At 37.7% G+C, this 20,943-nt stretch overlaps 1 protein-coding gene across 7 annotated transcripts in view; it reads left to right on the top strand.

Moving 5' to 3' along the window:
* ptprsb (protein tyrosine phosphatase receptor type Sb) overlaps positions 1 to 20,943 on the top strand; it is a 73,320-nt gene that overhangs the window by 6,028 nt on the left and 46,349 nt on the right. For all 7 annotated transcript variants that reach the window (XM_051863808.1, XM_051863755.1, XM_051863782.1 and 4 more), the window contains exons 2-5: positions 10,264 to 10,346; positions 15,701 to 15,818; positions 17,462 to 17,607; positions 18,895 to 19,036. In XM_051863808.1, the coding sequence (XP_051719768.1) occupies positions 15,734 to 15,818; positions 17,462 to 17,607; positions 18,895 to 19,036 (373 nt within the window). In that variant the 5' untranslated portion in view covers positions 10,264 to 10,346; positions 15,701 to 15,733. The remainder of the gene's footprint in view (positions 1 to 10,263; positions 10,347 to 15,700; positions 15,819 to 17,461; positions 17,608 to 18,894; positions 19,037 to 20,943) is intronic.

The following is a 20,943-nucleotide window of genomic DNA, read 5'->3' on the forward strand; positions in this document are numbered from 1 at the left end:
TGTCCTGATAATTTTCTCACCCTCATGTCATCCAAGATGTTCATGTTTTTCTTTCTTCAGTCGAAAAGAAATGAAGGTTTTTGAGGAAAACATTCCAGGATTTTTCTCCATATAGTGGACTTCACTGGGGTTCAACGGGTTGAAGGTCCAAATGTCAGTTTCAGTGCAGCTTCAAAGATCTCTACATGATCCCAGACGAGGAATAAGAGTCTTATCTAGAGAAACCATCGGACATTTTGTAAAAAAAAAAAAAAAACATTTATATACTTTTTAACCACAAATGCTCGTCTTGCACTGCTTTGTGACGCTCCACGCATTACGTAATCACGTTGGAAAGATCACGCGTGAAGTCCTGATCCAGTGTTTATAAAGTGAATGTGCAAAGACTAAGTTGCCTTTGGCTTGCTTAGTTGGGGACACTTGACATTTGATATTCAACAGTGTTTTGATCTCCTGCATCGACACTATTGTATCCGAACTGAACTGAGCTGGATGATGACATCACTGTTTACTGTGTGCTGATATAGATAAATTAACTAAATTAATAACTATTGATTCTTACATTGGAATGAATAAATACTGAATTTACTTAAGATGGACAATGACACCATTTTCTTTAAGAGCTGCTGTGCAGCCAAAATTATATACCAGTTATCACCGTAAAGCTGCTTTGACACAATCTGCATTGTTAAAAGCGCTATAGAAATAAAGGTGGCTTGACTAAGTCAAACGGCCTTTACAAAAAAAGATAAAACAACGATGTCGGACAATTTTGAAATTGGAGTTTCTTGCGTGACCTTTCCAACGTGATTACAGTGCAAGACGAGCATTTGTGGTTAAAAAGTATACAATTTTTTTATTTTTTTTAGAAAATGGCCGATGGTTTCTCTAGATAAGACTCTTATTCCTCGTCTGGGATCATGTAGAGCTCTTTGAAGCTGCACTGAAACTGACATTTGGACCTTCAACCCGTTGAACCCCAGTGAAGTCCACTATATGGAGAAAAATCCTGGAATGTTTTCCTCAAAATCCTTCATTTCTTTTCGCCTGAAGAAAGAAAAACATGAACATCTTGGATGACATGGAGGAGAGTAAATTATCAGGACATTTTAATTCTGAAGTGAACTAATCCTTTAATTCGAAGGGAAAACAATACTCCATTGGCAAATATTTGTTCTTGTTTTAAGCGTAAAGTCACTTAATTGTGTTTAATTTTTCAGAAAATAAGTCTTAATGTCTTCAATCATTTTGCTTCTCCATTAAATGTATCTTGATTTAAGAATGTTTATATATTTTTGCTGGAAAACAAGACAGAAACACTGTGGAGTTTTTTGTGGTGCACAAACATTTCAATGAATGACATATACAGTAACTTTTGATATTTTATCTATCTTTAATAATTGTGTTTTTCCATCTCTATGATGAGGCCAGAAGCAGTAAAGTGTGTGGTGCTTAAAGAGCCGCAGTTGAGTTTCGAGTGAATGAGAGAGAGAGAGGTGAAGCGTGCGGTTTGTGCGGCCTCGCTCACGGGCATCTGCTTAATAAACGTAGCGCTCTCTTATCTGCACCGGCCTTTGATTCCAGTTGCCCTTAAAAGCTGCAGCCCACAATGGAGCTCTTGTGGCGGAGCTGATGCGCTGTCATACACTCATTTGTAATAACAGCAGATTAAAAAGGATGATCCGGGCTTTACGAGGCCCGTTTCCGGGGCAGGAGGGGGTTGTGAAGCGACGTAACGTACAGAAGCAGTCGCCCTTTTGCTGTTCACCTGCATCTGATATCATTGCAGTATTTCACCTGTGTTTCAGTTTTTCACTGAACTCATTCTGTAAATATCTAATGATCTTTTCTTGATCTGAAGCTTAGAGTCATTCGTTCATTTGAGTAGTTTCAGCAACCCTTTATGTGCATTAATCTGCGTTTTAAAGTCCCCATGAAATCAAAATGAACAATTCTTGTTTTTTTGTTTTTGTTTAATGGAATATTGCAGTGTTTATTATAAATGATTTATCTGTGCGCATCATTATTTTGTTCCTGGTAATCTTGAATCAGAATATCTTCTCCTCCCTCTTTCAGCATCTCTTCTCTTCTCTGATGACGAGGGCGGGGCAACCTGTCACTCACATGAGATCCACCAATAGCAAACCACAACCATCCAATCAATTCCTCACAGACAAAATCAAGCCCCACCCTACATTTGTTCTTGTTCCAGAAGCCGTTTCACTCGGATATACGACACAGTAGGGAAGAAAAGACGAGCTCAACTTCCCTTTCATGCCGACAGTAAAGCGGCTTTAAATTCAGAATGATTCTTTACATGTTCACTGAGTATTTTTGGTTCATGTAGGTTTTGTCACACCAGCGTTATACTGAAGTGCTTCGTCAGAGCTGTCATGATGAGACTGTCAGTCAAACGCGACATCAGCAAACCTGTTATGACTGTTATTATCTTACTGCTAATTTAGCAGAACTGTCAGTGCAGACTCTTCTTCTGTGTCCGTCTGAAGAGTGAAATATTCAGTTATTCATTCGTCCGTTCATTCACACATCATCGGTTGTGAAGTGAGTGTGTCTTTGTATGAGGGAATGAATGCCTGTGTTTGAGTGTGTCTGTAATGCGAGTCTGGATGAATCTCAAGCGCTCGGTGCTCGTGGGAGACGCTGCTATTTATAGAGCCTTTCTCATATCGCCCAGTTTCTGCCGAAAGATTCTCGCCTGTTTGCTGCTGTCGTCTGATCAGCTGAAGAAGTCTGGAGGAAATCGCCATCATTCTCAGATGTTCCGAACACACACACACACACACACACACCGTTACGAGCTGCTGTTGTTGGACTCGCATGAAGCTGGAGCTGCAGGGGATTCGCTTCATTTGCCGTTAATCCACCTGCATCATTAGTCTGGGCTTCAGGAGGCCGCGGGGAGCGGGTCGGTTAATTCAGAACCAGCGCGAGCTCAGGCGGGTTTGGTGAAGCGCGTCACACTGAATCTTCATCATTCAGATTGATGAATGACAGTGGTGTCTATAAGGATAAATGGATATTAAAATGATCACGTTAGTCATAGTATTTTTACATCCAATTTTTACATGAATTTGTGTCTGATGATGTGGATGAATCTTGTAATGTCACTCATATGAAGAGTTTATTGATTTATGTGAAGATGTCAACCAGAAGCGTGTAATCTTATAATGTGTTCATGTGCAGCGGTTCACCAATATGGGTTTTTCAATGGCCGATGTCAATACTGATATCGAGAGATCAGGTGTCTGATGCCACACTGGCGCTCAAAAGTTTGGAATAATTTAGATTTATTAATGTTTCTGAAAGAGTCTCATATTATAGTTTCATATTTTTGTGGAAACGGTCATACATTTTATTTTTCAGGATTCTTTGATGAATAGAACATTATAAATGTTTTTATTGTCTTTTGTGATCAATTTAATGCATCTATACTGAGTAAAAGTTAATTTCTTTAAAAAAATATATATATATCTTAGTGACCCCAAACTTTTGAATGGTAGTGTGATACAGTGCCTATAGAAAATCATCATACACCTTTGAAATAGTTACATTATTTGTCGTACAGCCTGAAATCAAAATCCATTCCAAAAAAAACCTTTTCCAGCTTTATTTACAAATTTTTCCCTACAACAAAAAAAACGAAAAAACAGGGTTGGAAAAAAAAAAACAGGGTTGGAAAAGTCATCAGTCTCCTGATTCAATACTTCATAGAGTCACCTTTTGCTGTAATTACAGCCATTAATCTTTCTGGATTTGTCTGTACTAGCTTTGCACACCTAGATTGGGGAATATTTGCCTATTCCTCCTTGCAGAATTGCTCAAGTTCAGTCAAATTCCATGGTGAGCAGCAATGGACTGCTCTCTTCAAGTCCATCCACAGATTTTCTATGAGATTTAAGTCAGGGCTCTGACTCGGCCACTCATGGGCATTCGCCTTCCTATCCTTAAGCCATTGCGTCGTTCTTTTGGTGGTATGTTTAGGATCATTGTTGGAAAGTGTTTGCTTTTCGCCAAACATAGTGCTTGGAGTTCAAAAAAAAGGTCTCATCAGACCATAGCACCTTTTGCTAGATGGCATCAGAGTATTCCAGGTGCACTTTTTCAGGAAAGGCTTCATTCTTGCCACCCTGCCATACAGACCAGCTTGTGTAAAGCTTGTGAGAGAGCTGTCACATGCACAGACAGACCATTCCCAGCCATAAAGCTTTTCAAGTCCTTCAAAGTTCCCTTTGGCCTCTTGGTAGCTTCTCTGATAACCCTTTTCACCAACATGAACCGGGCGCTAGTTCAGAGCCAGTGCTATTTCCGGTTTGGAGTTGGTTCGACTGACAGCCTTCTAAAAACCGGTTTGCCTTTCCACAGGCTACAGAGCCACCACAGAGCCAGGTCTTACGTCACTGTATACGTCTCATCTTTCACAGCAATGCTAGCACAAAACTACATCAGCATCCAAACACGGCGAGTCCAACGAGCGAGCACTTTCCCAACCATGGTGAATTCTTTGCAGTACCATGTACTACTAACAGTGGAATCTTCAAGAAACAGCTGGTTTTATTCTGAATTAATCAAACCACTACACTTGATGTCAGGTGGGGCGATTCGCCTGGTGTTTGATCTGGAAGTTGATTGGTTGCATCTGAGTTTATAATGGTATATTATAAGGGGCTGATCACTTTACCAAACCAGGTATTTCACTAATTAATTTGTAGTAATACTCCAGAATGTTTTAATTTTTCACTTTGATAATGAAAGTTAGATTTAATTTATTTTATTTTCCAGGGTACAATGTGCAAATGTAAAGATTTTCACAGGGAATGATGATTTTTTTATAGGCACTGTGATATATATATATAAAATTGCTCAAGAAGTTAATGCTGGTTCTGATAGAAAGGTGTCAGAAGACTGCGTCACAGTTTGTTGTGTATGGAGCTGCAGACCAGTCAGGGTGCCCATGCTGACCCCTGTCCACCTCCGAAAGAGCCAACAGTGGACACGGGGTATCAGAACTGGTTTGAGGAGCACAACAACGAGTTTGAGATGTTGACTTGGCCTTCAAATTCCCCAGATCTCAATCCAATCGAGCATCTGTGGGATGTTCTGAACAAACAAGTCCGATCCATGGAGGCTCCACCTCACAACTTACAGGACTTAAAGGATCTGCTGCTAACATCTTGGTGCAGATACCACAGCACACCTTCAGGGGTCTAGAGGAGTCCATGCCTCTGTAAGGCCCGCCCACGGGTCCAACGACGGTTTCCTATAGAGCGGGTGAAGGATTATCTGCGTGTCACTGTCTTCCTTTATGCAACACGACTACATTAAATTAAATCCATTTCCTTATATGTATTACCTCTGACCTATTTTCATCTGACTCCAATTATGAAAAAAGGTTTGTATTCGATTATTCATAAATGTGAATCAATGTTTGATTATTCTGATTTAACTCTTTGTTTGAATTACACTTGTTCATTCGGATTCCTATAACCTTTTGAGTCTCGCACCATCCAGGAATACGATCTCTTAATCACAAACTCGTCAGTCTTGGTCATTAGACAGAGGCAATTGACTGATACTTTTAGATGCCGCACTATGCTTGCTTATTTCTAAAATTATGTTATTCAGTCCCCATAGATCTGTACACACTTAATTAAAGATCTATCCAGAGGTCATGACCATTACCATAGAACCAAGCTAACCGATTTAACTTCCTCTTTATATAATCATGCCGTGGTTTCCCACGTACACTTGGAATAATATTACAATAATCAGAGGTTGAGGCTCACCCTATTCAGATTGGTCTAACAACACTCTGTTGTTCTGAACGGAAAACCCATTATTAGCCTCTACAGTCTAAGTACACATGACTAATGCCAATGTGTTAGTCGGAGCTCTAAAACTTCAGTCGACGTGCCCCGATGCTCCACAAACTGAGTTTTAGTCCGTTACTAACCTGAGCATAGATTTGTGGTGTTATGGACTTAACGTAATCTACTAGAGTTAATCATTTCAGAGTCAATCAGAATAAATTCAAACATAACATTTGGTCCCCTATTCAGGGGTTCACAAATGGGCAATCGGAAATTTGTGATTAAATAGGTTATCAATACCTGTAGAAGAGAGCCCTTATTTACATACAAGAGGTAGTTTGAATGATGGACCTGGGGGAGGGCACACCTTAAGTGGCACACAATATTTCTTATCTTCTAGAACTTCTTGGAAGTTTGTACTATGAGAATAAGACAATTTAACCTGGCGCACTGAGACATTTCAAATGATACCAAACATGTATATTCACTTGTTGTACACACTTAACATTGCATAGATTTTGAGAGAGTTTTAGGTGAGGGAGAGAGGATGGAGAACAGAGAGTGATGGGTAGAGTGTAACGGTGAGGTGTGATGGTGCTGTTACTTACGCAGGAGAGTGTTCAAGAGAGTGTTCAATTGTTAATTCTCAGGAAAGTATATATATATATATATATATATATATATATATATATATATGTATGTATATTAATGTTTTCTAATTATTCGTGTTTTCATTATATTTCCAATATTTACCCAAAACTTACTAAACATATTTTGCACCTTCCATTGTTGTGTTTAAACTGACTAAATATCAGTTGATTCATCTTTATTAGTTGATGAAATGAATCTGTTCAAACATCATTAATGCAGATTGTGTCTCTGGTGTTTGTTCAATCAGAATTCAGAATCTGTTTCATTATATTTATCAGTCATGGCTTCAGTCAGCATCATTTATGTAGTGTAGCACAGAAACCAAACTACTGACATTTAGAATGATTTCACCTGCTTCATTGTCACCAAATTTACCTCCGTCACCTGCCAGCGTTCCACTGGCTCCAGCTCGTGTTTTCCGTGTGTTCCGGCGAGCTTCACGTATGCAGTGGCAGCATGACTCCGCGCCATCTGTCCGCACCGAACCCGCCAAACACACAGACTTCATCCAGAGTCCCTGAGAACACGGCATTTACCAGTCCTGTCTGCCGGCGCTTATTCAAGCCCGCTTAAGTGCTCAGATTGATGGTTTGCGTGAAGGACAGTGGGTTTTCTGCTTGTGTGAGAGTCAGCGACACTAGATGAAGCCAGCGGGTGGATCTGACAAAGCCCTGCCAGATGAATTTCAGCTCTGGATGGATTCCAGTTGTAGCCTGCAGGGGTTTGAGCTCAGTGGCAGAAAAATACCATTTGTTCTGCAGGATCAAAGACTTTTATGTTAAACAGTGTTTATGCTTCCAACACACTCACCGATTACACGTGAGCAGAGCGACTAACGCTAACCCACACCGAGATATACGTCTGAACATCTGCTAACGGCTCTAATGATGCAGCGAGTTCTTCTGAAGGTGAAATAGTCACTGGATTTGACAGAGTTCGCCAGGGTAGTGAAATTAAACCTTTGAAACATAGTCAGAGTTTTGATTTAACAAGTCAAGTCAGCTTTATTTCTACAGCGCTTTATACAGTACAGATTGTTTCAAAGCAGCTTCACAGTAATAAACATGAAAATGACGATTAGTGATGCTCTGAATTTATCTGTATCATATAAAGTGCTAGAGAAATAAAGCTGACTTGACTTGTTTTATTTAGGTTTCCTTAACTGTGAATCGAATCAAATGCAAATTTAGTCTCTGTTGATTTTGACATTTACATGTGAAGTTACAGTTAAAGACTAAATTGGGACGTAAAATCACTAGTAAGTGGTTTGTGCTGCATGATGTTGATGCTGATGCTGATGCTGATGTTGATGCTGATGCTGATGATGCTGATGTTGATGTTGATGCAGATGTTGATGCAGATGATGCTGATGCTGATGTTGATGCAGATGATGCTGATGCTGATGTTGATGCAGATGATGCCGATGCTGATGTTGATGTTGATTCAGATGATGCTGATGCTGATGTTGATGTTGAATTGAGTGCCAGTGGAGGGAAGCAGCTGCTGCGCTTCAGGGTCGAAGCTCAAGCTTGTTTGCAGAGCGAACTCCAGCGTTTCAGCTGTTAAGCATTAGTGTCATTTTCATACACATCTGCACTGGCGCGAGCTTCATTTAACATCGATCAGCCGCACAATCTGCTGCCGCCACCCTCCGTAAGCAGCTTGCGGCTGTGAGCGTGTCATTTGCCTGTCTGTTGACCCGCAGTCTGTCGCTCTGCAGATGTCCTGACCCTCGACAGCTGGAGGCTCGTTCACGGACTCTAAGACGGCCACTCAGATCCAGCCGCAGCTTAACCCTAACCCCACTGTACTAGTACTAACCGTCGTGGCATTAGTTGACTAAACTTCCACTGTAAACAATGTTGAGTCTGTGGTGCTCAACACCAGATTATCATGTGACCAGTCGAATGTTGTTTAAATGTTACTGCTTGTTTCAGAATGTTCAGAGAACAATAAGCAGTAAATTAGGAGTTTATTGAGGCGAAAGTCATGTGTGTGTGGGTTAGGGTTATAACAAAAGAGGAAACAAAACGAAACAGCTATATATATATATTTAATCTCATGACTTGAGCATCAAGCTGAAATTATACATATGAAGAACCAATCATATTAAAGAAAAATCATGTTCCTTTGTCATGGACTTATTCTATATAAACTCTTGTACTCTTTTTGTCATGGGATTCTCTCTGAGATCGATCTGAGATCCTCCAGCCGTGATTAAAGCATATTCAGTGTCTGGAGTCTGTGTGATCACAGCTGCGCAGCACTGGAGACCGTATTCCCATCTGATAGTGTTTATAGGGGACGGGACGTCGATTAGGAGATGCCCAGGTTAACTTTAGTCAGGTGCGTAGGGGAATTTATACCTCAAATGCTTGAAACTTTGTATTACTAGCTTTTCTCATGTTTATTGCCTCATTAAGATGAAGTGCTTGTTGATTCGCTTTGTATAAAAGCATCTGCTAAATGAATAAATGAAGCATATCATTTTTTTGCATTACAATAATGAGAATTTGATTAAATGTGTTTAGTTGTCAAGAAAATTGTGTCATAATACAGAACAGGCTTAATTTTCCTTATGCAAAACATCATTTCTTTTGATTTGGCCTGCGTTAGTATTTTAAATCACAGTACATCAGGTAATGAATGATGTGATTCTTTGGGTTTGACCTTAGCTCAGGGTCACATGACCGCTGGCCACGAATCCTGTCTGCTGGCTGCTTTGGATGGTTGCCATAGAAACCATATTCCCAGCGGCCGCTGGTCTAATCTGTGGACTCTACGATCACAGCCAACAGCGGTGAAGGTAGAGAGAGAGAGAGAGAGAGAGAGAGAGAGAGAGAGAAAGAGGTGGTTGACTAGGCAACAGTAAGACAAGATACGCCTCGATGCACCAAAGATAAATAACAGCTTCAGATATAGAGAGAAAGTCAGAAAGCGTCAGTGCTGCTGTTAGTCTGACCGACCGACAGATATCACAGCGGACAGACGTTTACGTCTAATGACATTCGTCTCTTCTTATTTAATCATCAAATAGCTATTTAAAAACTGTTTTAACAAACTAATCCACTTTCTTTCTTTTTCTCATTGAATATCCTGCTTCACTCAGAAATACAATAATAACATGCCGTCACATGCTCAAACAGATCAGTGTTGTGAAAGTGTCACAGTGTTTCACTCTTCAGGAATCAAACCACCACAGCTGACAGGGAATGTTCTCAGAACGTTCTGGTAACGTTAATAGAATGTTTTTTCAAAGTTATCTGGTCTTTAATAATGTACTCGGAACATTAGCACAAAAACATTATTTATTCTTCATTCATGGAACTTTTTTCTGAAATGTTTTAGTTGGACATTCGTCTAACATTTTTTAAATGTTACTACTTGTTTCAGAACGTTCAAAAGTAACGTTCCCATAATGTTTGAAGAATGATACAGTGGAATGTTCCCTTAACATTCATGTAACCAAGAATAATAATAATAAAAAAATTTTTAAACAACTGGATGTTTTGAACGTTCAGAGAGCATTCAGAAAAAAGGTTTTCATAACTTAATGGGAATGTTAGCAGAACGTATTTTTGTGAGCTGGTGAGTGACTCTGAACATGAAAGCATCACGCAGCATCTGTTAATGAAACACATTCCCGTGATGTTTGCAGCTCTTTCTCATGGTAAAATCACTGTAACGCATGGCCTCTTGTGGCTCACTGCTATATTAGAGAATCTTTCTTGTGTGTTATATAATATTTGTTCATTTAAATCTCCCATGTCGTGTCTGATTGTAGGAATACCGGATCAGACCGCTGAGGATTATGAAAACCAGGACATGAAGCTCAAACACATCTAGAAAAAAAGAGAAGCGAGTGCGGTGAGTATCTGTCATCTGTGTGTGTGTGTGCCAGATAATGATATCCCTTCATTCCCTCTATTTTTGGACGTGTCGTCTCTTCCAGCACTCAGCTCAAGCGTGATTTGCATGTGTCACGGGATCGTCTGAACTTTGACGAGGCCCGACAGCGAAGCCAAACTCCGCTGCACATTTGTTTCCTCGAGCAAAGGAAATAAACTCATTTTAGAAAGCGTGTTCGTTTTGCACTTTACCTTTGATGATCTCACTGCGCAGATGCCACCTGAATTTTAGTTGCGCATTTGCATGTGTGTAACGACACCTCTGAGACCTCCCGCGTCGGCCTGAAGGCAGACAACAACATTTCACGCAGTATTTTGGAGGCAGTTTGGAACTAATGGTGCATTTCCACAGTACAGCCGTTGGCCGTTTTGTGAGCATATGCTCGTGCTGGTCTTTAGCTGCTGTTTGATGATCCGATGTTGAACTGTGTTTGTGGAGCGACTCCACATCTGGCGGGATTGCAGGGTCGTGACCCGAGGAGAATCACTGGACAGTCGACATGCAGCAATCAGACGTTCAGCAGATCCCAGAGAACAGCGCAGGCGCGGCGCGTGAACCGCTAACCTACTGGAGGAGATTACAGGGACTCGTGTTCATACACTGTCAGAGGAAACGCTTCTATAGAAGCCTGAAGGGTTCCGTCAGATGCTTCATTTATAGAACTTCTTATCATGGGATCATTTTATGGATTTAGTGTTAATTCATTTTAATTAAATTTTATGACTCAACAGCTTGTAAACATACTTTATCATTAGAAAAACATTTAAAATAACCTGTTAAACATGAAATCATTATGCAATCTTTCTGCTCATATAGAAGCTTTTTGGCATAAAGCGTTCTTTAAAAGTTAGTCAAGAACCTTAGAGTTCTAGAACCCACTGAATCTTTTTAACTAAGAGTGTTTGATGCGGCACATGCTTCACAATTCATAGTCCTTTTTCTCATGTCTGAGTTTTTTGTTTTTTAGCATCTCAAATGTTTCTCTTACACCGCAGAAAACTCTGTTCTTCCTTAGTATTTCTGTCTTGTTTTCCAGCACAAATATCTAAACATTCTTAAATCAAGATACATTTACTGGAGAAGTAAAATGACTGAAGATATTAAGTCATATTTTCTGAATAAATGTATTAAAAGGAAGTGAGTTTGTGCTTAAAAAATAAACTAAATTCAAAGGGAAAACAAGATTATTTTTTTGACTCAATTCATTTTAATACATTTATTCAAGGCTTAATATCTTCAGTCATTTCTCTTCTCCAGTAAATGTATCTTGATTTAAGAATGTTTAGATATTTGTGCTGGAAAACAAGACAGAAACACTGAGGAAGAACAGTGGGTCTCTGGAGCTCACCTGTTCTTCTGTTATTGTTCACGTGAATAAAAAAGCAGAACGTCTGTGTAACGTGGAGCCGATTGATATCGGATGCGGCTTCAACCGCTCCGCACACCTACATACAGCCCTGGATGAGAATAATCGATTTTTCAGAGTAAATATTGACTTCTGGCCGTGGAAGTTTTGCAGTCCTCTGCTGAATCGCTGAAGCCTCTGCCGTCGGTGAAAAATTCCCTCCCTCCCGGAAGACGGCGGTCCAAGCTGCACTTAATGTGAAGGCCAGAGTGTAAAACGCACAATGCCTGGAAGTTTTTCAATAATTAATGGGCTCTCTCGTAAAAAATCCATATCCATATAAGTGGAGTGATGGTGTGAGGCTTGATATGACGTCTGCCGTACACGAGCACTTTACTCACGTCTGTTTGAGTGCGTTTATTCTAATCAGAGTCCAGGTGATGAAAGCATTTACTCTGTATTAAACATCCGTTGTACAGTCGTCTGTAATGAGCCGCGTCTGTACAAGATCAAAACCGCATCAAAACACAGCTTCGCTTGTAGCGATGATGAACGGATTCCATCAACTTCAATCTTGTGCCATAAATATTGCAGTTTATTTTGCAACCATATTGTATTTTTTTGTAAATGTTTTCACAGATATTAATGCAAGATTCTGCATTATTTCTATACTGCAGTAAATGATGTTGTTCCTCTGTACTTTTGTCTTGCTGTAAGTAGCATTGATTAATATTGTCGTAAGTAACATTTATTAATATTGTCATGAGTAATATTTGTTAATATTTTCGTAAGTAGCATTTATGAATATTGTCGTAAGTAACATTTATTTGTATTGTCGTAAGTAACAATTATGAATATTGTCGTAAGTAGCATTTATGAATATTGTCGTAAGTAACAATTATGAATATTGTCGTAAGTAACATTTATGAGTATTGTCATAAGTAACAATTATGAATATTGTCGTAAGTAACATTTATGAATATTGTCGTAAGTAACAATTATGAATATTGTCGTAAGTAACATTTATGAATATTGTCGTAAGTAACAATTATGAATATTGTCGTAAGTAACATGTATGAGTATTGTCATAAGTAACAATTATGAATATTGTCGTAAGTAACATTTAGGAATATTGTCGTAAGTAACATTTATGAATATTGTCGTAAGTAACAATTATGAATATTGTCGTAAGTAACATTTATGAATATTGTCATAAGTAACAATTATGAATATTGTCGTAAGTAACATTTATGAATATTGTCGTAACAATTATGAATATTGTCGTAAGTAACATTTATAAATATTGTCATAAGTAACAATTATGAATATTGTCGTAAGTAACATTTATGAATATTGTCGTAACAATTATGAATATTGTCGTAAGTAACATTTATTTATATTGCCGTAAGTAACATTTATGAATATTGTCATAAGTAACTTTTATTAATGTTGTTGTAAGTAACATTTATTAATATTGTTGTAAGTAACCTTTATTAATGTTGTAAGTAACATTTATGAATATTGTCATAAGTAACATTTAGAAATATTGTTGTAACATTTATGTATATTGTCATAAGTAACATTTATGAATATTGTCGTAAGTAACAATTATGAATATTGTCGTAAGTAACAATTATGAATATTGTCGTAAGTAACATTTAAGAATATTGTCGTAAGTAACATTTATGAATATTGTCATAAGTAACATTTATAAGTATTGTCGTCAGTAACATTTATAAATATTGTCGTAAGTAACATTTATGAATATTGTCGTAAGTAACATTTATGAATATTGTTGTAACATTTATAAATATTGTCGTAACACTTATTTGTATTGTCGTAAGTAACATTTATAAATATTGTCATAAATAACATTTATTTGTATTGTCGTAAGTAACAATTATGAATATTGTCGTAAGTAACATTTATGAATATTGTCATAAGTAACAATTATGAATATTGTCGTAAGTAACATTTATTTATATTGTCATAAGTAACATTTATTAATGTTGTTGTAAGTAACCTTTATCAATGTTGTTGTAAGTAACATTTATGAATATTGTCGTAAGTAACAATTATGAATATTGTCATAAGTAACATTTATGAATATTGTCGTAAGTAACAATTATGAATATTGTCGTAAGTAACAATTATGAATATTGTCGTAAGTAACAATTATGAATATTGTCGTAAGTAACATTTATGAATATTGTCGTAAGTAGCATTTATGAATATTGTCGTAAGTAACATTTATTTATATTGTCATAAGTAGCATTTATGAATATTGTCGTAAGTAACATTTATTTATATTGTCGTAAGTAACATTTATTTATATTGTCATAAGTAACATTTATGAATATTGTCATGAGTAACCTTTATTAATGTTGTTGTAAGTAACATTTATTAATATTGTTGTAAGTAACCTTTATTAATGTTGTTGTAAGTAACATTTATGAATATTGTCGTAAGTAACAATTATGAATATTGTCGTAAGTAACATTTATTTATATTGTCGTAAGTAACATTTATAAATATTGTCGTAAGTAACAATTATGAATATTGTCGTAAGTAACAATTATGAATATTGTCGTAAGTAAAATTTATGAATATTGTCGTAAGTAACATTTATGAATATTGTCGTAAGTAACATTTATGAATATTGTCGTAAGTAACATTTATAAATATTGCCGTAAGTAACATTTATGAATATTGTTGTAAGTAACATTTATGAATATTGTCGTAAGTAACACTTATTTGTATTGTCGTAAGTAACATTTATAAATATTGTTGTAAATAACATTTATTTGTATTGTCATAAGTAACAATTATGAATATTGTTGTAACAATTATGAATATTGCCGTAAGTAACATTTATGAATATTGTCGTAACAATTATGAATATTGTCGTAAGTAACATTTATTTATATTGTCGTAAGTAACAATTATGAATATTGTAGTAAGTAACATTTATGAATATTGTTATAAGTAACATTTATGAATATTGTCGTAAGTAACATTTATGAATGTTGTCATAAATAACATTTATGAATATTGTTATAAGTAACATTTATGAATATTGTCGTAAGTAACATTTATGAATGTTGTCATAAATAACATTTATTTATATTGTCATAAGTAGCATTTATGAATATCATCGTAAGTAACATTTATGAATATCGTCGTAAGTAACATTTATAAATATTGTCGTAAGTAACATTTATGAATATTGTCATAAGTAACATTTATGAATATTGTCATAAGTATCATTTATGAATATTGTCGTAACATTTATAAATATTGCCATGAGTAACATTTATGAATATTGTCGTAACATTTATGAATATTGTCGTAAGTAACATTTATAAATATTGTCGTAAGTAACATTTATTTATATTGTCGTAAGTAACAATTATAAATACTGTCATAAGTAACATTTATAAATATTGTCGTAAGTAACATTTATTTATATTGTCGTAAGTAACAATTATAAATACTGTCATAAGTAACATTTATAAATATTGTCATAAGTAACATTTATTTATATTGTCGTAAGTAACAATTATAAATACTGTCATAAGTAACATTTATAAATATTGTCATAAGTAACATTTATGAATATTGTCGTAAGTAACAATTGTAAATACTGTCATAAGTAACATTTGTAAATATTGTCATAAGTAACAATTATGAATATTGTCGTAAGTAACATTTATAAATATTGTCGTAAGTAACATTTATGAATATTGTCGTAAGTAACATTTATGAATATTGTTGTAAATAGTATTAAGTGATATTGTGGTCTTCATGTTCTGAGCTTTATAACCGTTACACCAGCGTATCGAACAGCTTCAGTGTCGTTTGTATCTTAACTAGATGATGATTCAGCTCAACTCTGGTTAACGCTGGTTGTGTGTGTGTGTGTGTGTGTGTGTGTGTGTCTGTGATTATTCTCTCTGTCTGTCTGCAGTGCGTCTGGACGTCGGTGAAGCCGTCGAGGGTCATGGCTGTCCAGATCGGCAGAGGTCCGGTCCTCCCGGTGCTGCTGCTCCTCTTCATCTGCCTGCAGAACTCCTGCGACGCCTTGTGTAGGTCTAACACGCTGTTGTTGGTATGGTAACAATGCGATGTCCTTTTGTGATGGGATGTCGTCATGGAAACTAAGCAGAGGCTGATGCTGTTTTACTGCAATGAATTATTAAAACAGAAAGATTCATTTCTGGTGGACGCTGGAATGAACGTGAATTTAACTCTCCTGAATAGCTGAAGATACTGAAGATTCAGCTTTATTTCTACAGCGCTTTATTCAGTCCTGATCATTCCCAAACAGCAGAATATCAGAATCTTCATCAAATATGAGACACATTTAGATTCAGCTCTACAGAAGACAATAGAGTCATTATTCAGATCGGTTCAGTTCAGTAACTGCTGATATTGCAGAATTCATCAGTTTGAATCAGTCTGACTGTAATACTGTTATTTTAACTGTTTTATATGAGATTTTATTCAGAGTTCAACAAAGACACGAGTGTTTTTACTAGTTGGAAACACATAAATACACTGATTGCTGTAATTCAGACATGGTGTGAACACAGAATGAGTTAATAATGTAAATAATGATCACTCTGATTCACTGTGATCATGCTCTCACAGTGTCACATGACATGAGAGCGATGATGTCATTTCCTCTCATGGCAGTCATCATGGGGATGTTTGCTGGGAAGCAGGTCTGAAACTCTGAGGTGTGTGTGTGTGTGTACGTGTGTGTGTGTGTGTGCGCTCGTGCGTGTGTGTGTGCGTGTGCGTGTGTGTGTGTGTGTGTCTCACCTGCAGATGTGTGTGGGTTTCATGATGAATGTCACGGGATCAGCCTCGGCTCGCTGTAACTCGCCGCTATGGCAACAGGACACCGCGGCGATGATCCTGCACTCAGAGCGCCGTATCTATGACTACAGCCGTGTGTGTGTGTGTGTGTGTGTGTTATAGAATCTGATCCTCTTGCGCTCAGAGTCGAGTGTTTAGTGACCTATTCGAGTCAGTCTGAGAGTCACGCTGGTGTTTATTCATTCATTCTCAGACACTGTACTCTCTCACTGACATCAGGATATTTCTCTGTCATTGGAACTATATGGATGTTTCAATATCCAGATAACTAAAGCAGACTGATATTATAATATCATTATATGTCAAGTCAGGTCAGCTTTATTTCTACAGCGCTTTATACAGTACAGATTGTTTCAAAGCAGCTTCAGAGTAATAAACGATGCAAACTTCATCAAATATGAGACAAATTCAGATTCATCTCTACAGAAGACAATAGAGTCATTATTCAGATCGATTCAGTTCAGTTTTGTTCTCATCTCATAGTGTCAGTGCAATCAGATCGATAATATTAATAAATATTGTATTTTAAATATGTGTTCTGTGGATTAACAGAGTTTAATTATGGCAAACATATTTAGCACAAGGTTTACTGGAAATTTTGCTCTGAAAAAAGTCCATCCAGATCATCCAGTCCACATTTCCTTCAATGCTGAAAAATCTTTATAAAAATCAGCTCAGTCTAATTCAAATGGGATCAGGTCTGAAGTGTATTCAGTTTGTGTTGATGTGAATGTTGCAGTCGATCTGTAGGATTCACAGCAGTTGAACACAGAGATGGAGAGAGTAAACGCCGATGATCATTAATTGATGATCAGATCAGTAACGCACTTGAGTTTCTGTGTTCCAGCGGCGCCGGTGTTCGTGAAGATCCCCACGGATCAGATCGGCGTGTCCGGTGGAGTCGTGTCTTTCGTGTGTCAGGCCACAGGCGATCCGAAGCCTCAGGTGTTCTGGAACAAAAAGGGCAAGAAAGTGAATTCACAGAGAATAGAGGTGAGAAACCAGACCTACTGAAACATGAGGCTGAAGGACATCAAGAACACATTCAGAAGATTCTGTTTCAAATAAATGCTGTTCTTTTGAACTTTCTGTTCATCAGAGAATCCTGAAAATTAAAAAGCATGACGGTTTCCACAAAAATATGAACTGTTTTCAACATTGATAATAATCATAAATGTTTCTTGATCATCAAATCATCATATTAGAATGATTTCTGAAGGATCATGTGACACTGAAGACTAGAGTAATGATGCTGAAAATTCAGCTTTGATCACAGGAATAAATTACACTTTACTATAAATTCACATAGAAAACAGCTGATTTACATTATAATAATATTTCACTGTTTTTACTGTATTTTTGATCAAATAAATGCAGCCTTGATGAGCAGAAGAGACTTATTTCACTAGATTAAAAAAAAATCTAAGGCAAAAAAAAAAAAAAAAAAATATATATATATATATATACATATACAGGCGTATATAAGCAAAATATATCCCTATATATATATATATATATATTTATTTATTTTTTTAATTTATTTTTTTATTGATCACTGTTTGTCTTGGTACAAGTATACATTTACTGTAACTATTTTGTGACTCGTTCAGAAAGTAAGAAATACTTCTTTCTGATCTCAGCGTGATACCATATTGAAAAAACATAACATAACATATTGAAACAAATGTTTAATTAGTGTCTTTCCTTTTGTGTGTGTGTGTGTGTGTGTGTATGCGTGTGTGTGTATGCGTGTGTGTTGCACCTGCGTCCTCACAGTTGGTGGGGAGAGTCTTTATTCTGCACTTCTGTGACCAAACAGGAGGGGATTTGAACTAATCTGTTCTCATGCATATGCAAATGAGATGCTAATGACCAGAGCCAAAGCCTTTATTCCTGTACAGTCACTGTAGCAGCAGAAGAAAGAATCGTGTTTCTGAGGGCGAATGAAGCTCCTAAAGCATGTCGTCTCTGTTAGTGGCGGAAATGAAGTCAATGTCCATCAAATGTGAAATAAGCTGATGAAAGCGTAAATGAGTTTAAATTATTATACTGAAGTTCAGACGCCGCTGGACTGATGTCACTTCCTGTGTGTGTGCGAACAGTAGTATTACAGTAATATCAATTAATGCATTGATCATAATTAAGCTATTATTTGACCTGGACTCAGTTCTATTCCTCTTTACTGATTTGATTGTTGATAACTGTCTGTCTGCTTGTTAATTGATGTTACTCTGCTGTGATTGGTGGATGTCTGCTCATTCTGCTCTCTCATTGGTCCAGACCATAGAGTTTGACGAAGGGGCGGGGGCGGTGCTTCGCATCCAGCCACTCAGAGCGCCACGTGATGAAAATGCTTATGAGTGTGTCGCCAAAAACACTGAAGGAGAAATCACTAAAACCTCCACACTGTCCATCATCAGAGGTGAGATTCATCATCATCATCATCATCATCCTCATCGTTGTCCAGTCACATCACTCAGCTTCCTCCAAATGTACCGTATCTTGCAGTCAGATGTTTCTGTGATTATCATCACGCAGGCGTCTCAGTTTGGACCTGAACTCAGTGAATGACTGATGCGTGATTATTCACAGGTATTAGTGTTTAACGCTGCAGAACTGCTGCAGACAGATGAAGTTGACCGTCAGAGACGCGTCTATGTTTTGGTGCTTCATTGGCTGCTGCTATTGGCCGTTTGGCTGCTGTGGGGCTTGTTTTGATTGGCTGGCCACGTCACAAAGGCCCTGCAGCTCTGCACATGCTGTCTGTAATCGAGGCGATACAGAGACGCTTGGCTCAAAACCATCAACGCTCGTGGCTCTGGAAGTGCAGTGACTCGTCTCGTTTCTCGCTGAGATCACGTGTGTCTGATTCCTGCTCACCGTCATCACCCTCCGAACAGACGACTGACAGAGAAACGGAGCAGACTCAGATGCTGAACCGCCCGTGGACGTCTGCACGGATCTCTGATGAGAGCAGGATGAGTTTGTTACTCCGGTAATGAAGTGTGTTTCATTGGCGGTGACAGTTTATTTAGTGAGCGGCTTCAAACACACGGCTGCTGTCATCCGCACCACGATAGGAGATTTCCGGAGCATTTACACAGAAATAAGCATGAAGATTGTTGTAGAGCCGTGACGCACATATGACACGCTGATCAACCCTAAGCCTTTAAAAGATTAGTTCACACAAAAATGCAAATTCTGTCATCATTTCCTCTCCCTCGTGTCATTCACACTCATGAGGTTAATCTTTGAAAAACAAATGAAGGTATTTTTAATGAAAACTGAACCGTTTCTGTCCCTCCATCGAAACTACAAGAAAATTAGAAGATCCAAAATGGTCATAAAGGCATCGTAAAATGAATCCATATGAATCGAGCAGTTAAATCAGGTTTTTTTAACATCTAAACGATGGACACACATCACATATGATCAACATGGAAGCTCAAACATGAGAACGAACGAGGTTCATTCTAGTGTGACACACATGAGCTTCTGTGAATAAATGTGTGTGTGAGTCTCTGTGTGTGTGTGTGTGTGAGTCTGTGAGTTTGTGTGAGTGTATGTGTGTGTGTGTGTGTGTGTGTAAGTGTGTGTGTGAGTCTGTGTGTTTGTGTGTGAGTGTGAGCGTGAGTATGTAAGTGTGTGTGAGAGAGTCTGTGTGTGTGTGTGGTTTCACTGTCAGCTCATGAACTGTATTATCCTGCAGCTCTGTCACGCCCTCATTAGTAGTCATATTTAGATCACTTCTGCTCATTTAGCTCCATTACAAGCCACATCTAGTCCATTAGCTCCAGCGCTTCTGCTGCGTAAACACTGACACACCATTCTGATTTTATTTCTGTTTCTGTGCGCTGCTGTTAGTCGCCGTCCGCTTCTCTCAGACGCAGCTGTGTTCAGTCTGCCCCTCCACACACACACACACACACACACACCAACGGGTCAGTCACAGCTTTACTGGTCGCCCTTCATCACCAAACATCATTATGCAGCTTTAATCAGGCCACACCTGCTGTCGACACCAGCGTCACATTCATGAGCATCTGTGTGAGTGTGTGTGTGTTAGTGTGTGTGTGTGTGTGTTAGTGTGTTTGTGTGTGTGCTTGTTTTTGTGATTTATGAGGACACAAATGTGTATAATGACATGGGTATTACACTGGTATAACGACATAAACATGTTTTATAAGGACATTTCATGAGTCCTCATATTTAAAATAGCTTTAAAAACATACTAAACAATGTTTTATTAAAAATGTAAAAATGCAGACAGTTTTCTGTGATGGGTAGGGTTAGGGGTAGTGTAGGGGGAGAGAATGTACAGTTTGTACA

Source organism: Ctenopharyngodon idella, chromosome 2, assembly GCF_019924925.1.
Source record: "Ctenopharyngodon idella isolate HZGC_01 chromosome 2, HZGC01, whole genome shotgun sequence".
Classification (NCBI taxonomy): domain Eukaryota; kingdom Metazoa; phylum Chordata; class Actinopteri; order Cypriniformes; family Xenocyprididae; genus Ctenopharyngodon; species Ctenopharyngodon idella.